The sequence below is a fragment of the Megalops cyprinoides genome, chromosome 14, assembly GCF_013368585.1.
Source record: "Megalops cyprinoides isolate fMegCyp1 chromosome 14, fMegCyp1.pri, whole genome shotgun sequence".
In the NCBI taxonomy this organism is placed as follows: domain Eukaryota; kingdom Metazoa; phylum Chordata; class Actinopteri; order Elopiformes; family Megalopidae; genus Megalops; species Megalops cyprinoides.
This window is the reverse complement of record NC_050596.1, coordinates 7,946,697-7,967,699: the sequence shown is the minus strand read 5'-3', so window position 1 is coordinate 7,967,699 and position 21,003 is coordinate 7,946,697. Positions and strand designations below refer to the sequence as shown.

At 43.7% G+C, this 21,003-nt stretch overlaps 2 protein-coding genes across 2 annotated transcripts; both read left to right on the top strand.

The window, feature by feature from the left end:
• The first annotated feature begins 6,167 nt into the window (after positions 1-6,167).
• gpa33a (glycoprotein A33 (transmembrane), paralog a) lies at positions 6,168-8,840 on the top strand. Its single transcript, XM_036544732.1, has 6 exons — positions 6,168-6,322; positions 6,491-6,655; positions 7,190-7,306; positions 7,419-7,539; positions 7,854-8,067; positions 8,131-8,840. The coding sequence occupies exons 1-6, from the start codon at positions 6,244-6,246 to the stop codon at positions 8,320-8,322; spliced, it is 888 nt and encodes a 295-aa protein (XP_036400625.1). The 5' UTR covers positions 6,168-6,243; the 3' UTR covers positions 8,323-8,840.
• Positions 8,841-13,255: 4,415 nt separating this feature from the next.
• Positions 13,256-20,760, top strand: LOC118789203 (immunoglobulin-like domain-containing receptor 2). The gene is made up of 9 exons (XM_036545549.1): positions 13,256-13,272; positions 14,512-14,870; positions 15,626-15,745; positions 16,528-16,584; positions 17,291-17,422; positions 17,663-17,791; positions 18,708-18,894; positions 19,418-20,018; positions 20,707-20,760. The coding sequence occupies exons 1-9, from the start codon at positions 13,256-13,258 to the stop codon at positions 20,758-20,760; spliced, it is 1,656 nt and encodes a 551-aa protein (XP_036401442.1).
• Positions 20,761-21,003: the final 243 nt, after the last annotated feature.

Below are 21,003 nucleotides of genomic sequence, written 5' to 3'. Positions count from 1 at the left end.
TTATTTGCCCTAAATCAACTGTTCATAATCGTTACACATTCGAGTTTTAACTGTTGTACTTAAGAATATTAATGACAATGTTATGGTGACGATTATAAAGAGAGCCATTCGTATCCCATGGGAGTCGGCTTCTCCAAATACGTCACAGAATTAGAGAACTGGTGACACTATTTTGTCTTATTTTTTCACAGAAATACCAATAACTTTAGTTTCATCATTCTGGTCATGGTTTCTCGCACGCTGCACGCTGAAACATTTCTCTGAAAGCTCATTGTATGAATCTGTAAGTGACAATTCAATCAACCACATGCAAGGCACAGCAGTTTCGGTTCCGTATCAGTCCCTAATTTATCAGTCTTTTGAGTCTGTATGGCCTTCTATGTGTTGCATATAGTCCTACATTCAAAATTGGACGACTTGTCAACCATGCGGGTGACTTAGAGGCCTATGCATGTTTTTGGTATCAACGTTGATAAACATCTTACGTTGTCATACCATCGTGTGCATGTGAACGCGCTTTGGAGTTAAAACAACTCCCCGAACAAAGGAATAACTGAATAACTTAGGGAAAACACCCCTGAGCCCCAAGCCTGTACCGGCTTTAGGAAAGGTGAGAATCAAGGAACAAAAACATATGAAAAATCTGCTGTCTTGGAAACTGCATTTAAAACAAGCAGTGACTTCGGAGAGTTCAACACTGAAATAGTTGTTAATAAATGAATTATACATTACAAGTGCTAATTTCGTTAGAAATCAGATGTACCGAAAAAAATATTTATCTGAAACGGGGAATCGCCTATTATCTTCAAAAAATTTTACTGGATCATCACTCAAGGCTTTGCGCTATTACGTATTACGGTGTATTTCTGTAGACATCTGAGACTAATCATAAATCGGTGATTTCAAATATAAAAACAGACAAACAAGAAGAACAAAAATGGTCATTTTTTTCCACAAACCAAACAATATATTTGTATCTTTACAATCATGTCGGGACGTTCTCACGCTGCTTGGAGCTATTTCGCTTGAATCTATTCCATGTACGCACCAAATTAACATCATTGGTTTGATTGTTTGGTATTTGCTGTACTGGGCGTTTTGTCTTAAATTATTTGACAGCAAGAGCAGACTTGGTTCCTTCATTGTGACATCTACTTCTGTCGCCACACCACAGCCACGCTGAAACACGTTCAAACAGATTTTAGTAAAAACCCACCAAAACCGGTCAGAAAAACTTTTCCAAGCATCAGCAGCTGTTCCTATAGCATAATATGAAGCGGACCTTCCCCACCCCACTAACCAATGCCATTGCAACACCCCCACCTCCTAAATTCTGTTCAGAGTATTACCAGAGCCTGTTTCTAAACATGGCATGGCCACTCCCACTCTGTCCACATGAATAGAAACAGAACTGTAAGCTGTAAAATCTGCATTGAGTGTATAGTCAAAATATACTTAGCTTGCAAGCTATACTATACTGTAGATGTGTAACAGTAAAAATATAGGTGGCTAATTGGATATGAACAGACAACAGTAGTTAACAAACTACACAGCAAGCTTAGCTTTAGGAAAGTTGACGGTTTTTTCCTTTGTCACTCCCCATTATACACGCAACCTTTTGCATATGAACAGTTAATGAATAAAGCCCAGAAATCAGGCCTAAGCAACGTGGAGGAATGTAACATTTGGACTTCGAATTTCAGCCGGTGTCTTTCTTGGGCATCTTATCTGTCCATCTGTAATTTTGATGCTGAATTTGTGCAGCTTCGATTTTGCGCACATTTACGAGTTCAAATTTATCAGTCACTATGAGGACAGAGACGGAGCTGCAAGCCGAGAGGCGGCGGAACAGAGAGGACCTGGTACATAAAGTTTTTGTGTCAGCGTGGGTAGATCACAAATTGTTCAAATGCTACAAATATGCTTTGTAGTTAGCATATGCTGATAACTAGTCATAATTCGTAAAAATGGGAAATACATTTTTCTCAGTTATCTTAGGGAAAACATCTTGTCTCTGAGGCCATGACTCTTAACAGAAAAGAATTGTCTGAACTCGACAAACAAAAACTAGAATCTCCTCCAGCCGAGGAAACAAGATACTAAGTGTGTGACTAACAAAACATACAGAGGTATGTAGGTATGTAAAAGTATCAGGCAGAATACCACGTTTTATTCAGTGCTAGTTAACATTTATGGATAATATTGCTTAGTGAAATAGTTAATTGACTATGTCCATACTGCAGTATAACGTATGTCTATCCTGTGTGCTACAAAAAAGTTAACCCTGTGGAAAGAAATCAAATGTTTTCTTTTGTATGGTCCTGAATATTCAATGGAATAAATATACTATATTATAACAAAGTGATGTTGGCAGTTTTGCTATCCTTTATATACACTGTATAATTTTGTAGCTTGTTGGTCTATCCTATAGACTGAGCATAGAACAAAATTACTGTTATTTATTTATTTATTTATTTACCTACCTACCTATCAAACCCCTCAATGGTGTTGATGGTGGGGACAACTAAGGGAGCTAAGGTAGTGTCCTATCTGCTACTTTACAGTGTATCCACAGGTTAGACTTCCTAATTTTGCTTGTTACCAATAGACAGGACCTGCACCACCACCAAAAGATGGACTGGCCTATCACAAATGTAGAATTGGGTGTATCAAAGGCATTTCATTATGCTGAATGGGAGTATTTCTTACAAGCATTGTGCCATTTTGGACAAGGCAATACCTGAATCCAATAAATAAAGTTGTTTTCCACTTGCTTCAGGCCTCAGTGTAAATGGTATGCAATCTGCTGCCTTTAGACTGGGCAAAGGCCCAAGGCAGGATTGCCACTTAATTATCTTTTATAGTTGGATTGAAGATTAAGAATGAAATGGAGAGGGTGGTGGACTTTCATCATGAATAGAAAGAGTATGCACTATAAAAATGAACATTGTTCCTAGACTCCATCCATTACAAATGATTTCTCTAGCAAAAAAAAAGATCATAACAGATTTAAAGAGACATTTCTCAAGATTTGTTTGTGATAACAAAAAAATAGTAATCTCCAGGCTTAAGCTACCAATTGACAGAGCAGGCCTGGCGCTTCCAAATATTTCCTTTATAACTGAACTTATGTGCGAATTATCTCCGAGTGGAGCCAAGATGAAACACCATCCACCTGTATTGATACATAGTGTACTCACCGACCCATAATAAAAGCACAGTCCCATAGGATTAAACATAACCTACCCCTCTGTAATGCTGAATCTGGTGTTGTATTAGCCAGTCTTCAACAGGGGGAGCTTCTCCTCTTCGTTGATTCTTATTAGACACCAGGCCTTACTGCCTGGGACAAGAGTGCATTCCATCACTGGAAAGAGAATACAGTTTCCCTCTGGAAATCGGTGATGAAGAATTCCTGTTGTCAAATAAGACAATGTATTTTGATGAATTCATTTCCCTCTGGATGAGCCTGTTCAAAGTTCCATGGATGTGTGTGAGGGTTTTTATACAGGCGCCACACCCTAGATAGATAAATTGCAGCTTTCTACTGTCTAATAATATTACATACTACATGCAATATACATGCTGTAATGGGCACTTGGGAAGGAGACCTGGGTGATGTCCCAACCAGTAAATCTTGTATGGAATCTGTGCAAGATATAGGAGTTATGCACAGTTCAGAACATTACACTGCATTCATCGTACGCTGTATATCATCAATAATATATACCTCTGCATGTCTGAAGTTTAAAAAACAGAAAAGCCTGCTATACAAATACATCTAATCTGGTTTGTCAAGTGGCTGCCCTTTTGTGGTTCAAGATGAAAAGGGAGTTGGAAGAAAAAATCTGACTGTCCTTGAAAAATACTCATGGTCCTTCATTTTGCATTTCATCCATGATATGTTCACTCACTTCAACATCAATGTGACCTTGCTTCAACCCAGATCTTGTTAGCTAATCTCTGTTTATTGCAAATAAATGTATTGTGATACATTTTCATTGACTAAATGAATTGATTGATTGTTGGGGTAACTGGGCATTGTGTTTACTTGTGTATGATTTTGTGTTTACCTTTGTCTGTGTGTGTGTGTTTGTCTGTGATGCAGTGGTGTCCACCGCAGTGGGCTTGCAAGTGTCCATTCCAAAACCTGAGTACGAGGTAGCCAGGGATGATAACGTCACACTGCCGTGCACATTCAAGCCTGCCAAGCCAGACAATCCCATGATAATTGTCACCTGGACAGCCATCCCTCTCTCTGAGACTGAAAGTCCTGTAAGTCACAGACCACTGGATGCCTCTTTTCTCTCTGTACACTACTCTCCACGCTGTCTCCAAGTAACTCTGTCATACCGTCCTATGTGAAATGACACATGCAATGCATGGCATTTTGGAAGGGAAAAACAAAGAAGACACTAAAGCTGATCACTGTCAGAGCAGCTAGTAAGCAAAATGGATGCTTATTAAATCTAAGGAAACTCCCATGGAAAGAGCTAATTGTCATAGTGAACCAAATCGGTACATTGTCTGCTTGGGAAGTGACTTTGTTGTGACTCTGGACAGAAAAAAAGTCTTAGGGGGATATTTTTCAAGTAAAGTGTACGGCATAATACACAAATACAACAGCAGAAAGACAGGCAATTCATCTCTACACTTTTCTACACTTCCAGCTGCTATTTTTAGCTAACTTGGTCAACCCCAGGATGGATCAGATCACCATTCACTGGCAAAACATGCTTTTTTCATCTTCAGATGCTGAGCTGTTTGTTTTCATGTGAACTGTCACCATGTCACTGACTGGATGTTCTCAGTTATGATTTTAATGACATTTTGTTCCAATGGACATCACAAGGCACAGACCACACAAAGAAAAGCACATATTGCGACCAATTTTTTGTAGCTCATTACATCATTACATGTCAGGTCCCAACTGGGAAATGAACACATAGTTCAATGTCCAAATGGCATGGCTGCTAAGATACAATCAGTTTGTAGCACTTAAAATTGGCACATCTCCTGCACCTTTTGACCTACTGCCACAACCAATACACTAAATAGTGTACATTACATCTGAAAAGTGGGGTTGTCTTACATGGGAGGACTAGACTTTTTAATGTCATTACACATTAACATCAGCAGATGGCGCCATTTATTTGAGACCATTTATCTGTTCAGTGGTATTGGAAATCCCAGTAGACTAGTTTTATTTTTATTTAAACTTATTCATTTGAAAATGTGATTTATTTATTTTTACTTAAATGTGGCAATTTCATCTGAAAGAAGCAGAAAATATATCACCGTACCTTGTTTTATTCAGTGTGTTTTATGAATGAAATTATTTTCTTTAAAAATTAAGATTTGATCTTCAAAACGTCTTTTACCAAAAAAGGTATTGAAAAATGAGGGGTCCTTTTCTAATCAGGGACATGTTATATTCAGCTAATATGGTATGTTCTATGCCATTTTTACCATGATTTTGGATTTTTTGAAATACCCAAAAATTGCACTACTCCAAAAGCATTGGCACTTCTTATTGCAATGTCCCAAAAAGGCACACTGCATTTTATGGCACTTCTTATGTTTAAGCTTGACATATATATACGTCTGTTCACCCTGTGATGGACTGGTGTCTTGTTCAGGGGTTGTTCTGGTTAGTTGTCTACCTGGTGGCCCTGTGGTGCTTGGCCCCTTCATTGCTGCTTGCAGCTATATTTATGATTGTTATTAGATTATTAGTTCTGCTGCTGTTAGAAATTGCTGCTGTTTCCTCACTTAGTTAAGTGAAATGGTTCTTTCTCTTGACCATACAGGGCAAATGTGCTTTGCCATTTTTCACAAAGCTGCAACCCTCACCTACCCCAGCAGTTCTCAGTCTACTGAAATGAACAAACTCCTGCCTCTCTTCTACAGGGTGATGGAAGTGTATTCGGTAGAGTGTAAGCCTGTGTTGGTGCCGCCTGATACAGTACGCCTAATCTTGAATGTGATCTGTGCAGAAGGGATTCTGACATGTACAGCAAATGATGGGAAGGGTGTGTAACAGAAATTTGATGAAAAGAAGTACATCACTGACGTGTTCTTTCACTTCCCTCTTTTCTGTTACAGGTCCCTGTGGGAACGTTTTACATTCCCGGAAGTCATACTGATATCAAAAATGAATATGCAGGCAGAGCCAATATCAAGACAGATGTCCCTTCTGGGAAGACGGACCTCATTCTTACACGCGTAACCCTTCAAGAAAACATGAAGTTCGAGTGCGACGTGAAGATCCCAGGCGACGACGAGGGAAAAACACTAGCTACGACCAGGCTGGTGGTCCTTGGTGAGAGAGAGGGGCTTTAATAGGCAAACGCACAACTCTGAAACCTCCCCATAATCCAAACCAGTTAAAACTGGCAACTAGTAACTTCAGGCCAACAGAGATGGAAACAGAGGGAACGGTATGCTGTAGCAACGTTTGTGATGATGTTTTCTCCTTTCCTTGTGACAGTGGCCCCCTCCAAGCCTATGTGTAAGATCCAGGGGACCGCAGAGTATGGCCAAAACATCAACTTGACCTGCGTCTCTGCGGAGGGGTCCCCCCAGCCCACTTACAGCTGGCAGAGACACAACGTGCAGAACATCCCACAGCCCCTCCCTGCCAAAGCCACCGACAGTACGGCCAAACATCTGCTTCTGACAGTATCTATAGAAAACAAACGGTGATTTACATTGATAAGGAGTGTATAAGAATGTAAGAACTTTTCAATTAGATATGACATCTGAAGTGTTGTACTGAATGGACTGGAGGTGTACGTGTTAGCCTGTGATTTTGATCTATAATGACAGATTGACTTCATTTAAAGGGCCCTTCTTATGAATAAAACACACAAAAATGTCCTTAAATAAGAATATAAACTGCTACTAATACTAATAGTAGCTGAGAACTGTCTCATTGTGGAACTATACACATCCTGTCCCCGTACTGTCGCTGTACCTACTGTATGCACTTTTGTAAGTCGCTTTGGATAAAAGCGTCTGCTAAATAAATAAATGTAAATGTAAATGTAATAGTAGATAAAACACTAAAATCGGATGAAACCACATTTTCTGAATCTTGTATCTAAATCGGTGTGTCCAGTTTGGTCTTCAGGGACGCGAGACCACCACTGCATTTTGGTAAATTCTGACAATGACTCCTGTCTTGCAGAAAATGGGTTGTTGTCACTGTACAATGTGTCGATGGAGACTTCTGGATATTACATCTGCACGTCGCGTAACAAGATACGCAGCGAGATCTGCAACTTGACTTTGACTGTCATGCCACGTGAGTCTGGTGCAGGAGTCCTGCCTGTGTTGCAAGCACACTGTCTTTTTACTGTATGAACGTGCCAAATTTAACCTCACTCCTATCCCCTCCCCTGCTCTCCCTCCTCCAGCATCCATGAACATCGGCTCGACGGCAGGCATCATCGGGGGCAGTGTGGCTGCACTCTTGGTCCTCTTGATTGTCATCTACTGCTGCTGCTGCAGGAAGAAGGAGCAGCCCGAGGAATATGGGTACTCCTCTCTGCTTGCTAACACCACTGCTCACACAGTCTTTTTGCAAGTTGGCACACACAGGCACTGGTGGGGGGTGGGTGTTGGGGGGGGGGGGGGGGGTCATGAAGGTTGATGATATGTTGGGGAAGTCAATGATGTGTGATTGGGGTTGGTTAGCTGTAGCATGGGTTGATGTTAAAATTTCACATGGTCACAGTGTCTCAAAATTACTGTCAAAAAGCAGTAGTCAATGCTACACTCAGGCCTGAGCCTATGTTGTGTGGGCAGGGTGTTGTGGAGCATGTTGGTTTACCCCCCTTTTCTATGCACAGGGTTCCAGAGGAAGTTGCCTTCACTGACAAAGAACCAATTCAGAAACAAGGTGACCCCCGCGATGACCGCAGCGAGAGAAGCTACGACCGCCGGGATCGCCGTGAAGAGGGCAGTGAGGTAAACGGCAGCACCATCGACCGGCGCGAGAGATACGACGACCGCGGGAGTGACTACAGTGACCGTCGTGACAGATACGACGACCGCCGCGACAGATACGATGACCGCAGGGATGATTATGATGACCGTCGCGACCGGTATGATGACCGCCGCGACCGGTACGATGACCGTCGAGACAGATATGACGACCGCAGGGATGATTACGATGACCATCGTGAGCGATATGACGACCGCCGCGACAGATATGACGACCGCAGGGATGATTATGATGACCGTAGCGAGCGCTACGATGATCGTGACAGACCACCCAGTGTCCCCCCGAACAAACCTAAGAGGACTGATTACGACTAAACCCCGAGAAGTCAACCTGCTCCGCTGGGTGCAGTTTATCAGGGAGGGTGTGGTCAGCACATGCATTGAGAGAAGGTGTGGTCAGTACACCACAACCAGCCTTGATGGAATAGGTCTGACTGACACACATATGCTTTTGGTCTTTTTAAAACATTTTTTTAATAAGAAGTGCCTTCACATATGGAACTTTGACTGCTGCACATTGGAACCTGATGACTCCATCTTGTGCCTCATGGACAATATGTGATGAAATTAGTGCATCTCTGCACTGCAAAGGTTAAGCTGTGGTGTTTTTAAAATGGGATCTCATGAATTCTTTGTATGGGTTTGTACAGTGGTTAATAATGGAGTTATTTTACCTGGGTATCCTTTAATGTATATAACAACCATATCTTCTATTTTTTCCTTTTGATTTTGATTTAACTCAAGTTAAATCTTATTTGTATTGTATATCCCTTATTGTTTACAAAAGAGTGGTACATTTTAAATGAATTAAATAAATTAACATCTAAAGAGTATTCTCTATGAAGAGTGGGGAGTCTGTTCGTCCTTGTTGAGAAGGCTCAGGATTTTACTACGGTCCTAGGACATAAACTGGGGGGTCTCCCCCCCCACAGCAGTTTAATTTGACCAATAAAATAACATTTGTAGCAAGTTGTCCATGTCAATAATATTGCACTGTTGAAGAATATACATTTTACATACAATTTAGTTGTACATTTTATAACTGCAATTTCATTACTGTAAACCGTAAGAAAATGTTCAGTGTATTGTTAGGTGTGTATAAAACCTAAGTCTACATACGAGGATTTTCTGAGATGCACCGAAAAATGGTAGGTAAAATTCTCAATGGTAGCCTAGTGCAGTGTTTCTCAATCCCACTCCTGGAGGCCCACTGTCCTGCATATCTTCTATCTAGCCTTCTATCTTGGTGTGATTAACATGCTCTTGATTAAATCAGGTGTGCTCAGCTAATCAAAAGTGCCACTGATGAGTTCAGTCAGGTAGTTAGAGTAGAGATGGACAAGATATGCAGGTGGTAATCAAACTGTTGGGTGCGCCCCCTAGGGGCCGTGGATTACAATTAAATTTAGTAAAGAGTAAACGTACACTGTTTAAAAATGCTAAATGATTTTTTAAAAATCTTTATTTCGTGTAGGCTGCCCTTGCTTATCTTTACTCCAAAATGCATTTATTTTACACTTTGTATACCGCGTATAGGCCTCGGTTCCCAAATGCAAGGTAGACAAATGGCTGTAGCATCTGTTACAATGGAATTGTCGCGGTATTCTGTGAGCGGGTGAGTGTGCACCAGCAAACATGTGATTAGCTAAACCTATTTCTATTGTCAGGAGGTATTGCTCTTAAAAGGCGGAAATACTATGTACTCGGCCCTGATAACCCAGTGAAGACGAAAAACACAAGGCCTGTTTGGATTTTTTCCTATAACCTTTTTCCTAGAATTTTTTTTCTTGGAACTAGACGAGTGGAAATGTTTGACCCACGTACTGATCAAAATATTACATGCATATTACGTTGTATTTTATTCTTTAGTGACTTCACTACTGATTGGTGTTGTGTTTGCAATGGAATGCTTGCGTTAGGAGATGTGCTCAGGGGGTAGTGCCAGGAAACAACCCTGGCGCACTGACACGGGCCGATAGCCTACTTAACCAGTCGAGCAGAGTCGGTACACGGATTCCAGACATCAGTAAAACGAGTCTAATGTGAGTGATGGTAACTTAAATTACCCGTTGTTCCGGCTTTTTATTTGTTGCTGGTTGGAAGGCGTCTGAAGCCCTGAGGGAACTGGTGTGCTTGAACTGGAGGCTCAACCTGCACCTTTGCTGCATGTGCTCACGAGCTCTTGTACTTAACATTCAGGTGAATCTCCATTTTTGGTAAATGCTTTTGTACACAGGCAGTCTCAATCTTGTCGGAAATGTGTACAAAATATACAAAAGTAGGACGCGAACAAATTTAGCTGTGCCCTTCTAATCGTCAGTACATTTTCTATTGAAATACGCACAAAACAGGTTCAAAGTATTATTGCGCAATAAACTCAACGAGCATTCACAGACATATTGCTGCATAAGAATGAAAATGTCGCGTTAATAAAGGTACTTTTGTTGTAACTTTCTCGACACTTCCCAAAGATGTGGCAATTGGATGACTCTTGTCGGTCAGTTAGTGTACTACATCTGTCCGTCTGTCTATAATATCTCCCTCTCTTTCTCTCTCTATAGGAGAGGTTTGAAGCTGCGGGTGAGTTTGAAACACTGATTACAATATGAAATATTAAAAACATTAAACACAAAGATATTTATAGCGATATGTGATTGCTTAACTCCCCTGTAAAAACTGCACTGCTGTAAGGGTAAAAGCTTTCCTGCGCTGTCGTTTCCCTACAAAGCTCTTGTAAAGACAAGGTAATAATATTAGCCTGTCTATCCATCTAAAGACATTACAAAGTCAATATAATACTCCCCTATCCCTGCAAACCTATTAAGTAGTCAATGTAATCACATTCCCTGTCCCTATAAATCCATTATAAAGTCAAGTTAATGAATATCCCTGTTCAGTCAACTCCATTGTAATAAAGTGAATTTTCTCCTTCCACTCTCATTATAGCAGACATTACTGGCGTAAATATCGACGGTGCAACCGGTGCAGTGTACCGGGGCCTATGTAGAAAGGCGATTTTTTGCTGCTTTACTATTGTAGGGGGCTCTCTCGCGCGTTGACCGTTTAACGCAGTTTTCAAAGTAACCATTCAGCGATATCACTAGAATTGTTTGTAATTGTGTTAGCTACATATACCACCTTCCCACCTTGTGTATAACACTTACGGTTTTCAGTCATAGCCTATTTTTATGTTTGTATTTGTCCTTATTGAAATGTTCCAAAACTGCATGTTTTATTACAAATAAATATTATTTCTACCCACCACTTATTTAATTTGGTTGTTTTCTTCTCAAAAGTTACGAAGGAAGAAGGCTTGCTGGGAAATGCTAATTTGTTTGTCTGCTTTGCAATTGTCTAGAGTGCTTGTGTGTGTGTGTGTGTGTGTGTGTGTGTGTGTGTGTGTGGGCGCGCGCGCGCACGAGCGTGCGCTTGTGTTTGGGGCGGGGAGCAAGAAAAAAATATTTGCCGGGGCCAGTCACAATTATGTTACGCTACAGGCAGACACTCTGCATGCAGTTGCAATGGAATAAATTCGGGTTGTCCCATTTGCGTGAGACAGTTGTGTCCCTGGGTTAGACACAAGGGGTTGAGACTTCAGAACACGTTGTGAATTTCCATCCCTTACTAGTTTGATCAACTTATTCTCAGACAAGTGGATATTTCCATGTAATGGTTTCCAAGGGTACATCCTGTTGTATCGCGATGGGGCTGTTAAAATCGATTACAGAGACACGGGGAGCATGACCAATAGTTGGCCTACCGCAAGGTTTACGCAAGTTAATTTTAAGGACTACTTCTTGAGACTGTTACTGGTTTTATGATATGCTCTTGCATGTTATGTCACAGGCGATGCTAATTTATTCGTAATTTATTCGTAGGCAAAATGAAACCGGTAAATGTTTGCAATATCGCCTGACTTATGGTTTAGATAGTTCTGTTTTTTAAAGTGATTTACGTAGCAAATTACCTAACACCGTTTGAAGACCAATTAAGATTAAACGAATACATTTCTGTACTATCATGTCATTTTCAGAATTTCACTCCTAATTCAGTTGTCATCGGTGCATTATTCTTTTAGCATCAACACTGTTGAAGAGAGAGAGTCAGAGGCACACCCCTTCCTTCGCTGTAATGGTACATTCCCGTTAGCTGCGGGTATACTGCTCTTGAAGTTTCATCAATGGGGCAAAGACAGGAGAGAAGCGTGGGTGAGCGTACGAACTCTTTCTGTTTGGAAAGTTCATAAGTCTGAAAATGGTTTCTGTGAAGTGGTGGATTCCCTTGGTGGTATTTGCAGGTATGTTTTAAAAACCTGTTTGTCACATGTTGATTTGATAAGACACCCTTCAAGGCTTAACATTGTTTGGCACCTCTGTCTTTCTAATCTTTCAATTAATTGCGATACATTACCTCATACACATGAGTTTCCTTTGGTCATGTCTGTGAAAGCGTGTGCGCTTTAAACTGTGCTCAACTGCACTGTGCGATTTAAACTGTTCAACTTTATTCTCACAAAGGATCACTGTACATCAACCATGTAACATGGCAGCAGTACAATATTAGTAATGGTTGTAGTAGTAGACTTGGATAATCCTGTCTAATAAGCAGCTTTAAGAGTCCGGTTGTCTGCACTGTAGAGATTGCTCAAGTACAATTACTTCACCAGTTCAATTCAATGGACTCCGTTATGTTGCCTTGCAGTACTTAATCCCGTGCTACATTGAAGTGGACCCTTTGTGGGCATTGACATTTACGTTCTAATGTGCAATGAACAATCCGAGCAACTCTAATATACCTGTAGAAAGTAGAATTCAGGACAACACCAGTTTAAGTCAGCTACCAATGTAATAAACCTTTAACCAGGAGCAAAGGCAGAACAACAAAAAACATTATTTCTGGTCTATGAGGAGTTTCTGTACTAGATATAACCGTGCGGGACTGACACAGTTGAGAAACTAGCTAGCATGTGTTAAGGCTGGTACCACTGGTGTGCAGCAGTAAACATTTTTTGTTCTGCTGATGCTTAGATTTGGTGGCAGTCTGCTGGCTATATCAGCTCTCCTTTTAGCCTAAAGTCGGTTGATCCTGTTTGACTTGATGGTGTGCAGAGCCTTGTGTGGAGTGCGTCCGCGAACCCCCGATTTCAGTCCAAGTGGCTTTATTTGCGTAACAAAGACCCATTTGTTTAGCCCTAGCACAATCACATTCACAACAAACCGTACAGAACTGATTTAAAAGCACAGTTAACATGCGGCAGATCAGCAGGCAAAATTGATGAGTATCTTGACCAAATGATCAATTATAAAATGATTTATCAAAATGATTAATTAAGTACAAATTCAGATACATTTTATACTTTATTACCCATGGGTCCACTGGTTGTCACAGGAAAGTACTGATTTTTTTTTTCTCTCCACAAGTTTTGAATGTCCTGCAGTACAAAGTACTTTTGATAAAAAAAAAAATGGCTTTATTCTGTTTTCATTTAGTAGCATTTTCACATGTTGTAATGAACTGAAGTGCTGTCTCAGACTCCAGGTGAGCACAGGCTGTCGTCTCTGGGCAGTCAGGCCTGCCTATGTCAGCCAGTACAGATGGAGAGACCGTGCTCAGGCAGTGTGTATTTTGTTAAGATTCTGGGGACTCTTGTGATGACTGGAGTGGGAATCTTTTAGGTGATGCCAGATGTTTCTGTTTAATATTTTTAATGAAATTTTGTTTGTGTTCAGCCGGAGAACAGCAAGTGCATGTCTGTCTCACACCTCAGAGTGCCGGCACAGCTCTTAGACCAGGGATGTTTCTTGGGGGCTTTTTTTTTTTTTTTTTGAGGGGAGATCAGCATCGGTAGGTTGGGGAGGTTATATCTACCTTTATAATAAAATAAATAATATCACACCTTTGGACGATGCAAGTCAACTTCTGCTCTTTTGCACAGTCTGTCTGTTGTTCTGCTGTAAACACCTCCTTTTTCATGGCAAAAATATTCGGGGCCAGGCTTAAAATATTTGACGACGCCACCGTCTTAGACCCATTCATTTCTGTCCCTTATCTCTCTGCGAGCAGTGCTGTGGAGGTGTTCTCTCCCTCAGTGTACAGGTGTGATGGTGTGGTGGTGTCCTCTCCCAGTGTCCAGGTGTAATATCATAGAGGTATTCTCCCTGTGTCCAGGTGTAACTTGTAGAAGCGTTCTCTCAATGTTCAGATGTAATGGTGTGGTTGTGTTCTCTCAGTCAGTATCCGCTTTTTATGGTGTGGAAGTGTTGTGTCTCTCAGTGTCCAGGTTTGATGGTGAGGTGGTGTCCTCTCTCAGTGTCCTGGTGTAACATTGTAGAGACGTTTTCTCGATGTTCAGGTGTAACGGTATAGAGGTGTCCTCTCTCTCAGTATCCAGGTGTAATGCCACAGAGATGTCCTCTCTCTTGGTGTCCAGGTGTGATGGTGAGGTGATGTTCTCTTTGTGTCCAGGTGTAATGCCATAGAGGTTTTCTGTCTCTCTGTGTCTAGGTGTAATGCCACAGAGGTGTCCTCTCTCTCAGTGTCCAGGTGTGATGGTGTGGAGGTGATGGTGGATGAGGAGAAAAAGTTCGCCCCGCTGTTTGAGGAGGTGGTCTTGCAGTGCCACTACTCCAGCTCCTCCTCCCAGCCTGCAGTGATACAGTGGTGGTATAAGTCATACTGCCGGGACCGTACACGGGACTCCTTCAGCTTCCCTGAGAGCATGCTGCTTCAGAACCCTGAGCTCGGCTCCTCCCACCTGGACTGTGCAGACTCCACCCGCACTGTCCACATCATGGCGTCTATACGGGGCTCCTCGGTGACCATTGGGGAGCGCTACAGGAGCCGGGATATTAGCATCATCAACGGTATTAATCTTATTGTTCATATTATTAATAAAACTATTGTTCATGTGATTATTATTGGCAGTAGAAGTATCATTATTATTGACATTTGTTGTGGTTCAATGTTGTTGTGTAAGTGTGGAGGATGTTGCAGTGAGCTAAGCCAATTTTAAAGGTCCTTTGTTTATTTTATTGATTGATGCTGTGTCCCCTGGTTGACTCTGAACGAAGTTAAGACTGTGTGTGGGTGTGTTTCTCTCAGAAGATTAGAAGAGTGGGTTTTAGGAGGTCAGCGTAGATGTGAGAAGTGCAGCGCTGCTTTTCTTGCACTTGAATTAGAAAAACAGTGTGAATTGCTACTTTTACCAGGAGTCTCTCAGCTTGGAAAGAGCTTCCCACTTCTTTGCAGTAAAGAGGGAGATTTCCTGCTTTGTTCACAATAGAATGGAGCTCAGAACCTGAAAGTCACTTCCACACTTTAGTGCTCCACAGAATCCATCTGAGAAATGGCTTTGTGCTTGTGTGTGTGGGAGGAGACGTCCTTCAGCGCTGAACCTGGAAAGTCATGAAGCTGTACACCTCTGTGCTGAGTCTGATTTCCTTCCGCTTCGGAGAATATGTAGAGGAGGTTAATTAATGCGGACTTTTGTGCATTTTGAGTGTTGAAAGTTGAAAAGACCACCGAAAACTTTGCAGTATTATCATCCTCAGCCACAGCCTCTGCCATTTGACCCTATGATGACCTTTGACCCCTTGTTCTCACCTGCCTCCCTGAGCAGAGGCTGACCTGCGTATTGGGCGGCTGCAGTGGGGGGACAGCGGGGTGTACCACTGCAAGGTGGTCATCTCGGACGATCCAGAGGGCAAGAACGAGGCCCAGGTAGAGCTACTGGTCCTGGGTAAGTGTGTGACATGGCCACTACATAAAGAATGAATGCACACCGCAAAGGAAGCTAGTGCGCACCACATAGGAAGTGAATGCACACCAGACAGGAAGCTAGTGCACACCACATAGGAAGTGAATGCACACCAGACAGGAATTATGCTACATGCACACATAGTGTGCTATGAAGGTATTAAGCATATCCATCACAACTGCTGACAGTGTCTGTCTGTGTCTGTCTCTGTATCCTCAGACGTCAGGCTGGATCTTTACCCTACTGTAAACACACAAATGATGTCAGGTTGAAATAACTCTTTCTGGTTTATAGTATGAATATTAGCCAGAGACTGATATGACTGTGAAACCAGATTGCCATGGGTTCAGGACTGCATATGATTAAATTACTGCACAGATGTGTACAGACCTGTCTGCTGTTGAAGTGCTTATCATTTATATTTGGTTGCGCATATGTTTTTTTTTATTATTTATTTTGTATGAAACATGCATTTCTGTGGAAATGATCAGTTGTGGAAGGTTGTGTTAATTCTGGCACATGCTGGCATGGCACATCTTTTAGAATGGCTCCTCCCAGGTAACAGAAGGTGGAGAAGCTCACATTTGGTCGCAGTGAATATAATTATAGTGTGAATGAATGTTGCCAGCTGTATGTGTTACTTTAGTTCATTTGTGTGTAGTATACACGGAAGCTATTTCTTCATTTCTCTCAGCCTTTGCACCTCTAACCTTATGGCTTGTGACCTTTCCAGTTCTTGACCTCAGACATTTGTCTCTTTGCAGGTAAGATTGGTCCACCGGATGATCTGCTGCCTAGGTTTGATATAGAGTTTATGCCAGGTATGTGTGTATCACAGTGTACTCTCTCTGTCTCTTCTTGCTGTCCCCACTCCTCCCATTTCTCTCTCATGTCCCAGCAACAGAATAGAGTCTTCATCAAGCCCACGCCCAGGCGCTCCTTCTTATGAATGTGGCATCATATTTTTCAACAGCCGAACCTGTGCATCTGTCGTGTAGATGGACACCAGTTGAACGGAGTTGAGTGTTTGTAGTTTGGGTTTACTGTGTGATAGCTTCAGTGGTGATGGGCAGACCCTTTCTTTCAGTGGTGTGGGAGAGACTATAGTTTATAGTCTCTGTCAAGCAAGCAAAGTGAGTGTTTGCTTTCCTGCTTTGCCACACTGCTGGCTGCTGTGATTGCTTGGCCCTTGTCTGTGAGCTCTTGCAGCGTGCAGTAATCACTTTGCTCTGTCTGTGCGCTCATGCAGAGGACTGTGGCAGTGTGTGAAACAGCACTTCACATTGTCTGTCTTTCCCGAGGCTGTGATCTGACACAAAGGTCTGTGTTTCACAGTCTGCATTGTGTTGTAAGGGAGATATAGGTGTCCCCGGTACCTCCTGGCTCCCCTTCACAGCCGCCTGCCTGCCCTCTCTGCTTTTCTTCTCATAACTAAGCATGTGTGGATTTCTTAGTCAATGGAAGACTGATTCTACTAGACCGAGCTAACAGGGTAACTGATGATCACCCTCTCTCCCTGTCCTGCAGAATGGGCGTTTGTGGGTGTGGTAATCCTGGGCAGCATCTGCTGCCTCCTGGTGGTGGGGATCTGCTGGTGCAAGTGCTGCCCACACTCCTGCTGCTGCTACCTGCCCTGCTGCTGCTGCTGTGCCAGGCGTTGTAAGTACACATCACACAAACACACGCGCACACACCCACACACACATATACACACACACTCAGGCACACACACACTCAGGCACACACACACACACACACACACACACACACACACACACAGGCACACACATACACATGCATGCACCTACAGAAAGGTACAGAAACACAGACACACACACACACGCTCTCACACACACACACGCACACACACTCTCACACTGTGTTTTCTCTCCTCTTCAGTGTATGAGGCAGGACAGGCAGTGAAGCCTCTCTACTTCATATCAGGCATCCCCTCCATGGTCCCCATCATCCCCCCCTTTCTGGTCGACCCAAAGATGGCCACCGGCCTTCCCAGCGACACCACAGGGGGTGAGTCCTATGCTCTGTGTGGCTGCTTTCATCTGCAAGTGTGATCTCTGACTGCAAAGGATGATGGGAGATGGAGTTACGGGCATTATTTAGAATGGGTGCATGTTTTGGATTGTAGTCGTGTACATGTGAGTGTTAATCAATGGAATTATGTCCAAAGCATTGATTCATTCAGAAACAGGCCTTTGAGGAGCCTCACATTTGCACTTCCGGGACTGTTCTTACTGTAGGTCATTAATTGACAGCCACATGAGACTGGAGTATATTCAGAGGTTGAATGGAAATGATCACACAAGATTAGTGGGAGTGTACTTCTCCAACCAAAAGCCACTCCTACTAGCCTGTGTGACCACTCCTATAGAATATATTTTATCACTCCCATCTGTGCCAGCCTCTACATCAGTGTTCTCCAGTGGTCTTTTAGGCTGATTCTGCCGGAGCAATCTGCTTATATGCTTATATATATACGTAATGTGGCCTAGATTATTTGTTATTTCTGCATCTTTTTAGCCTTCTTTGTATTAACTTTCAGGGCCCAGGTCTGTCTGTACTGCTCTAGTGAAGACAGTCTCCGCTGTAATTCCTGTTCTGTGTGTGAGATTAGATTATGACACTGCTGTAATACCTGTGACAGTAGAATAAAACAAGAGAATTCATTTTATTCCCCACGGTGGAAACTAGCTTGTCAGGGGCTGGACAAGACTACATTAAGACAGGTACAAAAACACATTTGTCTCTCCCATAAAATATCAAGAGACAGTGTGAATGCTACTTTGTTGGCTCAAGCCAGCTGTGTTCTGCTTGTTCTAGTGGTCCGAACATGATGATGTCAGTGTAGTAGCTCTTATGATCCATGATGATGTCACCGTGATACACTGGAGCTGTAGACTTTGTCACCATGGCGATGTCTCTGCAGCCAGCAGCCTGTTGGAGCTCAGCTCGGGCCCTGAGGGGGATTCAGAGCTCCGCCAGTCCTGTCATACACTGCCACCAATCGCTGACAGCTGTGACCAGCCTGACCTTCAGGGCGCTATATCTGGCCATAGGCAGTTATCCGTGCACCACTCTCACCATGGCAACCAAGCAGAGGAGCACCAGAGCAGGTACTGGGGAACTTTTCTGGGCTCTGAGTCAATGAACAATCTAATCTGTCTTTTTAGTAAAAGATTGCTTTTCATTAGTTGTCACACCTGTGTGTATCAGTGTCCCATATTCCAGAATAAATACTTCAATAAAATCCACTGTGTGTCAGTTGTGAGTTTGTTAGAAGAGTTGATGCTTGTGTCCTGTGTGTTTGTGTGTCAGTAATAAATGCATATGCAGGTGCTGTAATGTTACTTGTACTGACCGTACTGTATTCGCTTCACTGATTCTGTTTGTACTGATTGTCTATGTGTCTGTACGGAAAGTCTGTGTGTCTGGACGGAGAGTCTGTGTGTCTGGACTGATATTGTGTGTATCCACTGATAGTCCATGTGTCTGTATGGATAGTCTGTGTGTTTGTACTGACAGAACGTGTCTGTACTGCTAGTCTGTGTTTGTGTTGATAGTCTGGGTGTCTGCACTGGTTCTGTGTGTCTAGGCTGACAGTCCATGTGTCTGCCCTGAGTGTCCATGTTCTTTTAGCAGCAGGTGGAACCCGCGCTCAGAGCACCTGCAAAGGAAGTCGTTCCGCAGCGGTGAGCGGGCAGGCGGGCGCGTGGGCGTGCGCACGGGCTCCCTGGATACGCTGGAGGAGTTCGCCCTGTCGTACAGCCGGCGGACGCGGCGGAGGGAGCTCGGGGACGGGAGGCAGTCCTCCGCGCTGGAGCTGAGAGCGTGCGACAGCCCGCGGCGCCAGGGCGAGGGGCGCCAGGGCGAGGGGCGCCAGGGGGCGTGGCCTGAGCAGTCCCGGCGCAAACCTCACAGGAGGGACCAGGACGGCCCCCCTGCACCGCCCCAGAGGAGGAAGGACGCTGGCGACGGCGAGCACGGCGCCCCCCAGCCCCCGCGTAGCGGGCAGGGTCACGAGGACGGCCGCGGGGAGGGGGACAGCTTCCACAGCGACTCCACCTCCAAGGCCAGCTCCAAGAAGAGCAGCGACTGCTACCTCAGCATGTCGCCTGGCAACCGGCCCAAAGAGGGCGACCGCCCGGCCGAGCCACGCGCCTTCACCCGCAGCCCTCCCTCACAGGGCCCGCCCCACACCCTGCAGGAGCACAGAGAGGAGATGAAACCCCGCAAAGTGGTAAGTTAACTGTAGCAGAGACACCTGAGGGACAGCTCTCTTTAGCAGAGTTATCAGTCAGGTAGGCACTTACAGGACAGTTAAAACATAACATTCCTGCAGCTACCTGTTGATGGATCACCTGTAGGGGGCTTTGCTGTGGAGTGTTACCAGCAGGACAGTTGCTAGTCGAAGAGCTACCTTAGCTATTGGCTTCTTAGTGTAGGAAATGGTCTGCAAATCATAACTCACAACTCACATTCAGTTTTCTTATTTTTACCTTTAGGGCAATCAAAGGCTAAATCTGCATATAGTCCCCCTTTCAGAGTTCTGACCTCCCTGACAGACCTGACTAATGCAGCATGAGTTACAGGATGTTGTTCTTTTGCTTTTTTAACAGACCTGTGTTCTAAACAGAGATTCTCTCATGGTGTGAACTCCTGACAGAGAAGGATATCAGCATGACAACGCGGAGAGCAGCCGGGATGGAGATCATGCAGCGATCTGCTGGCAAGGCAAACAGCACCGACAGATCTACAGACAGACTGAACAGGCGTCATGCGTCCATCTCCTTTTCAGATTGCCTTTGCAGACATTGCACAGTGATGAGGCAGCGTGGAGACAGCGAAGCTGTGATTTTTAAGGGCAGGGCAGTTGCCCTCTCTTGTCTTGTCCTGCCATGTCCGCTGCTCTGACCCGCTCTCCACAGTCCAGACTGAGGCTGCTGGAATTCACCCAGCATGCATTGCGCAGCGGGAATTGAACAGAGAGAGCGATTGTTTAAGTGATGATGAAGTCAGAGATTTGGGGGGGGGGAGGCTGGGGTGTTAGAATAGAACACATCTCAGGATTCCTACAGCGCAAGTCCCCGGCACCAGGTGTGTGTGTGTGTGTGTTTGGGGGGGGGGGGGGGGGGGGGTGTGGATGACGTCTCCTCTCCATGCTGTGCTGTCACCACCTGGCTCTACACACTGGAACAATTTAGTGCTGAGTACATGAGGATCAC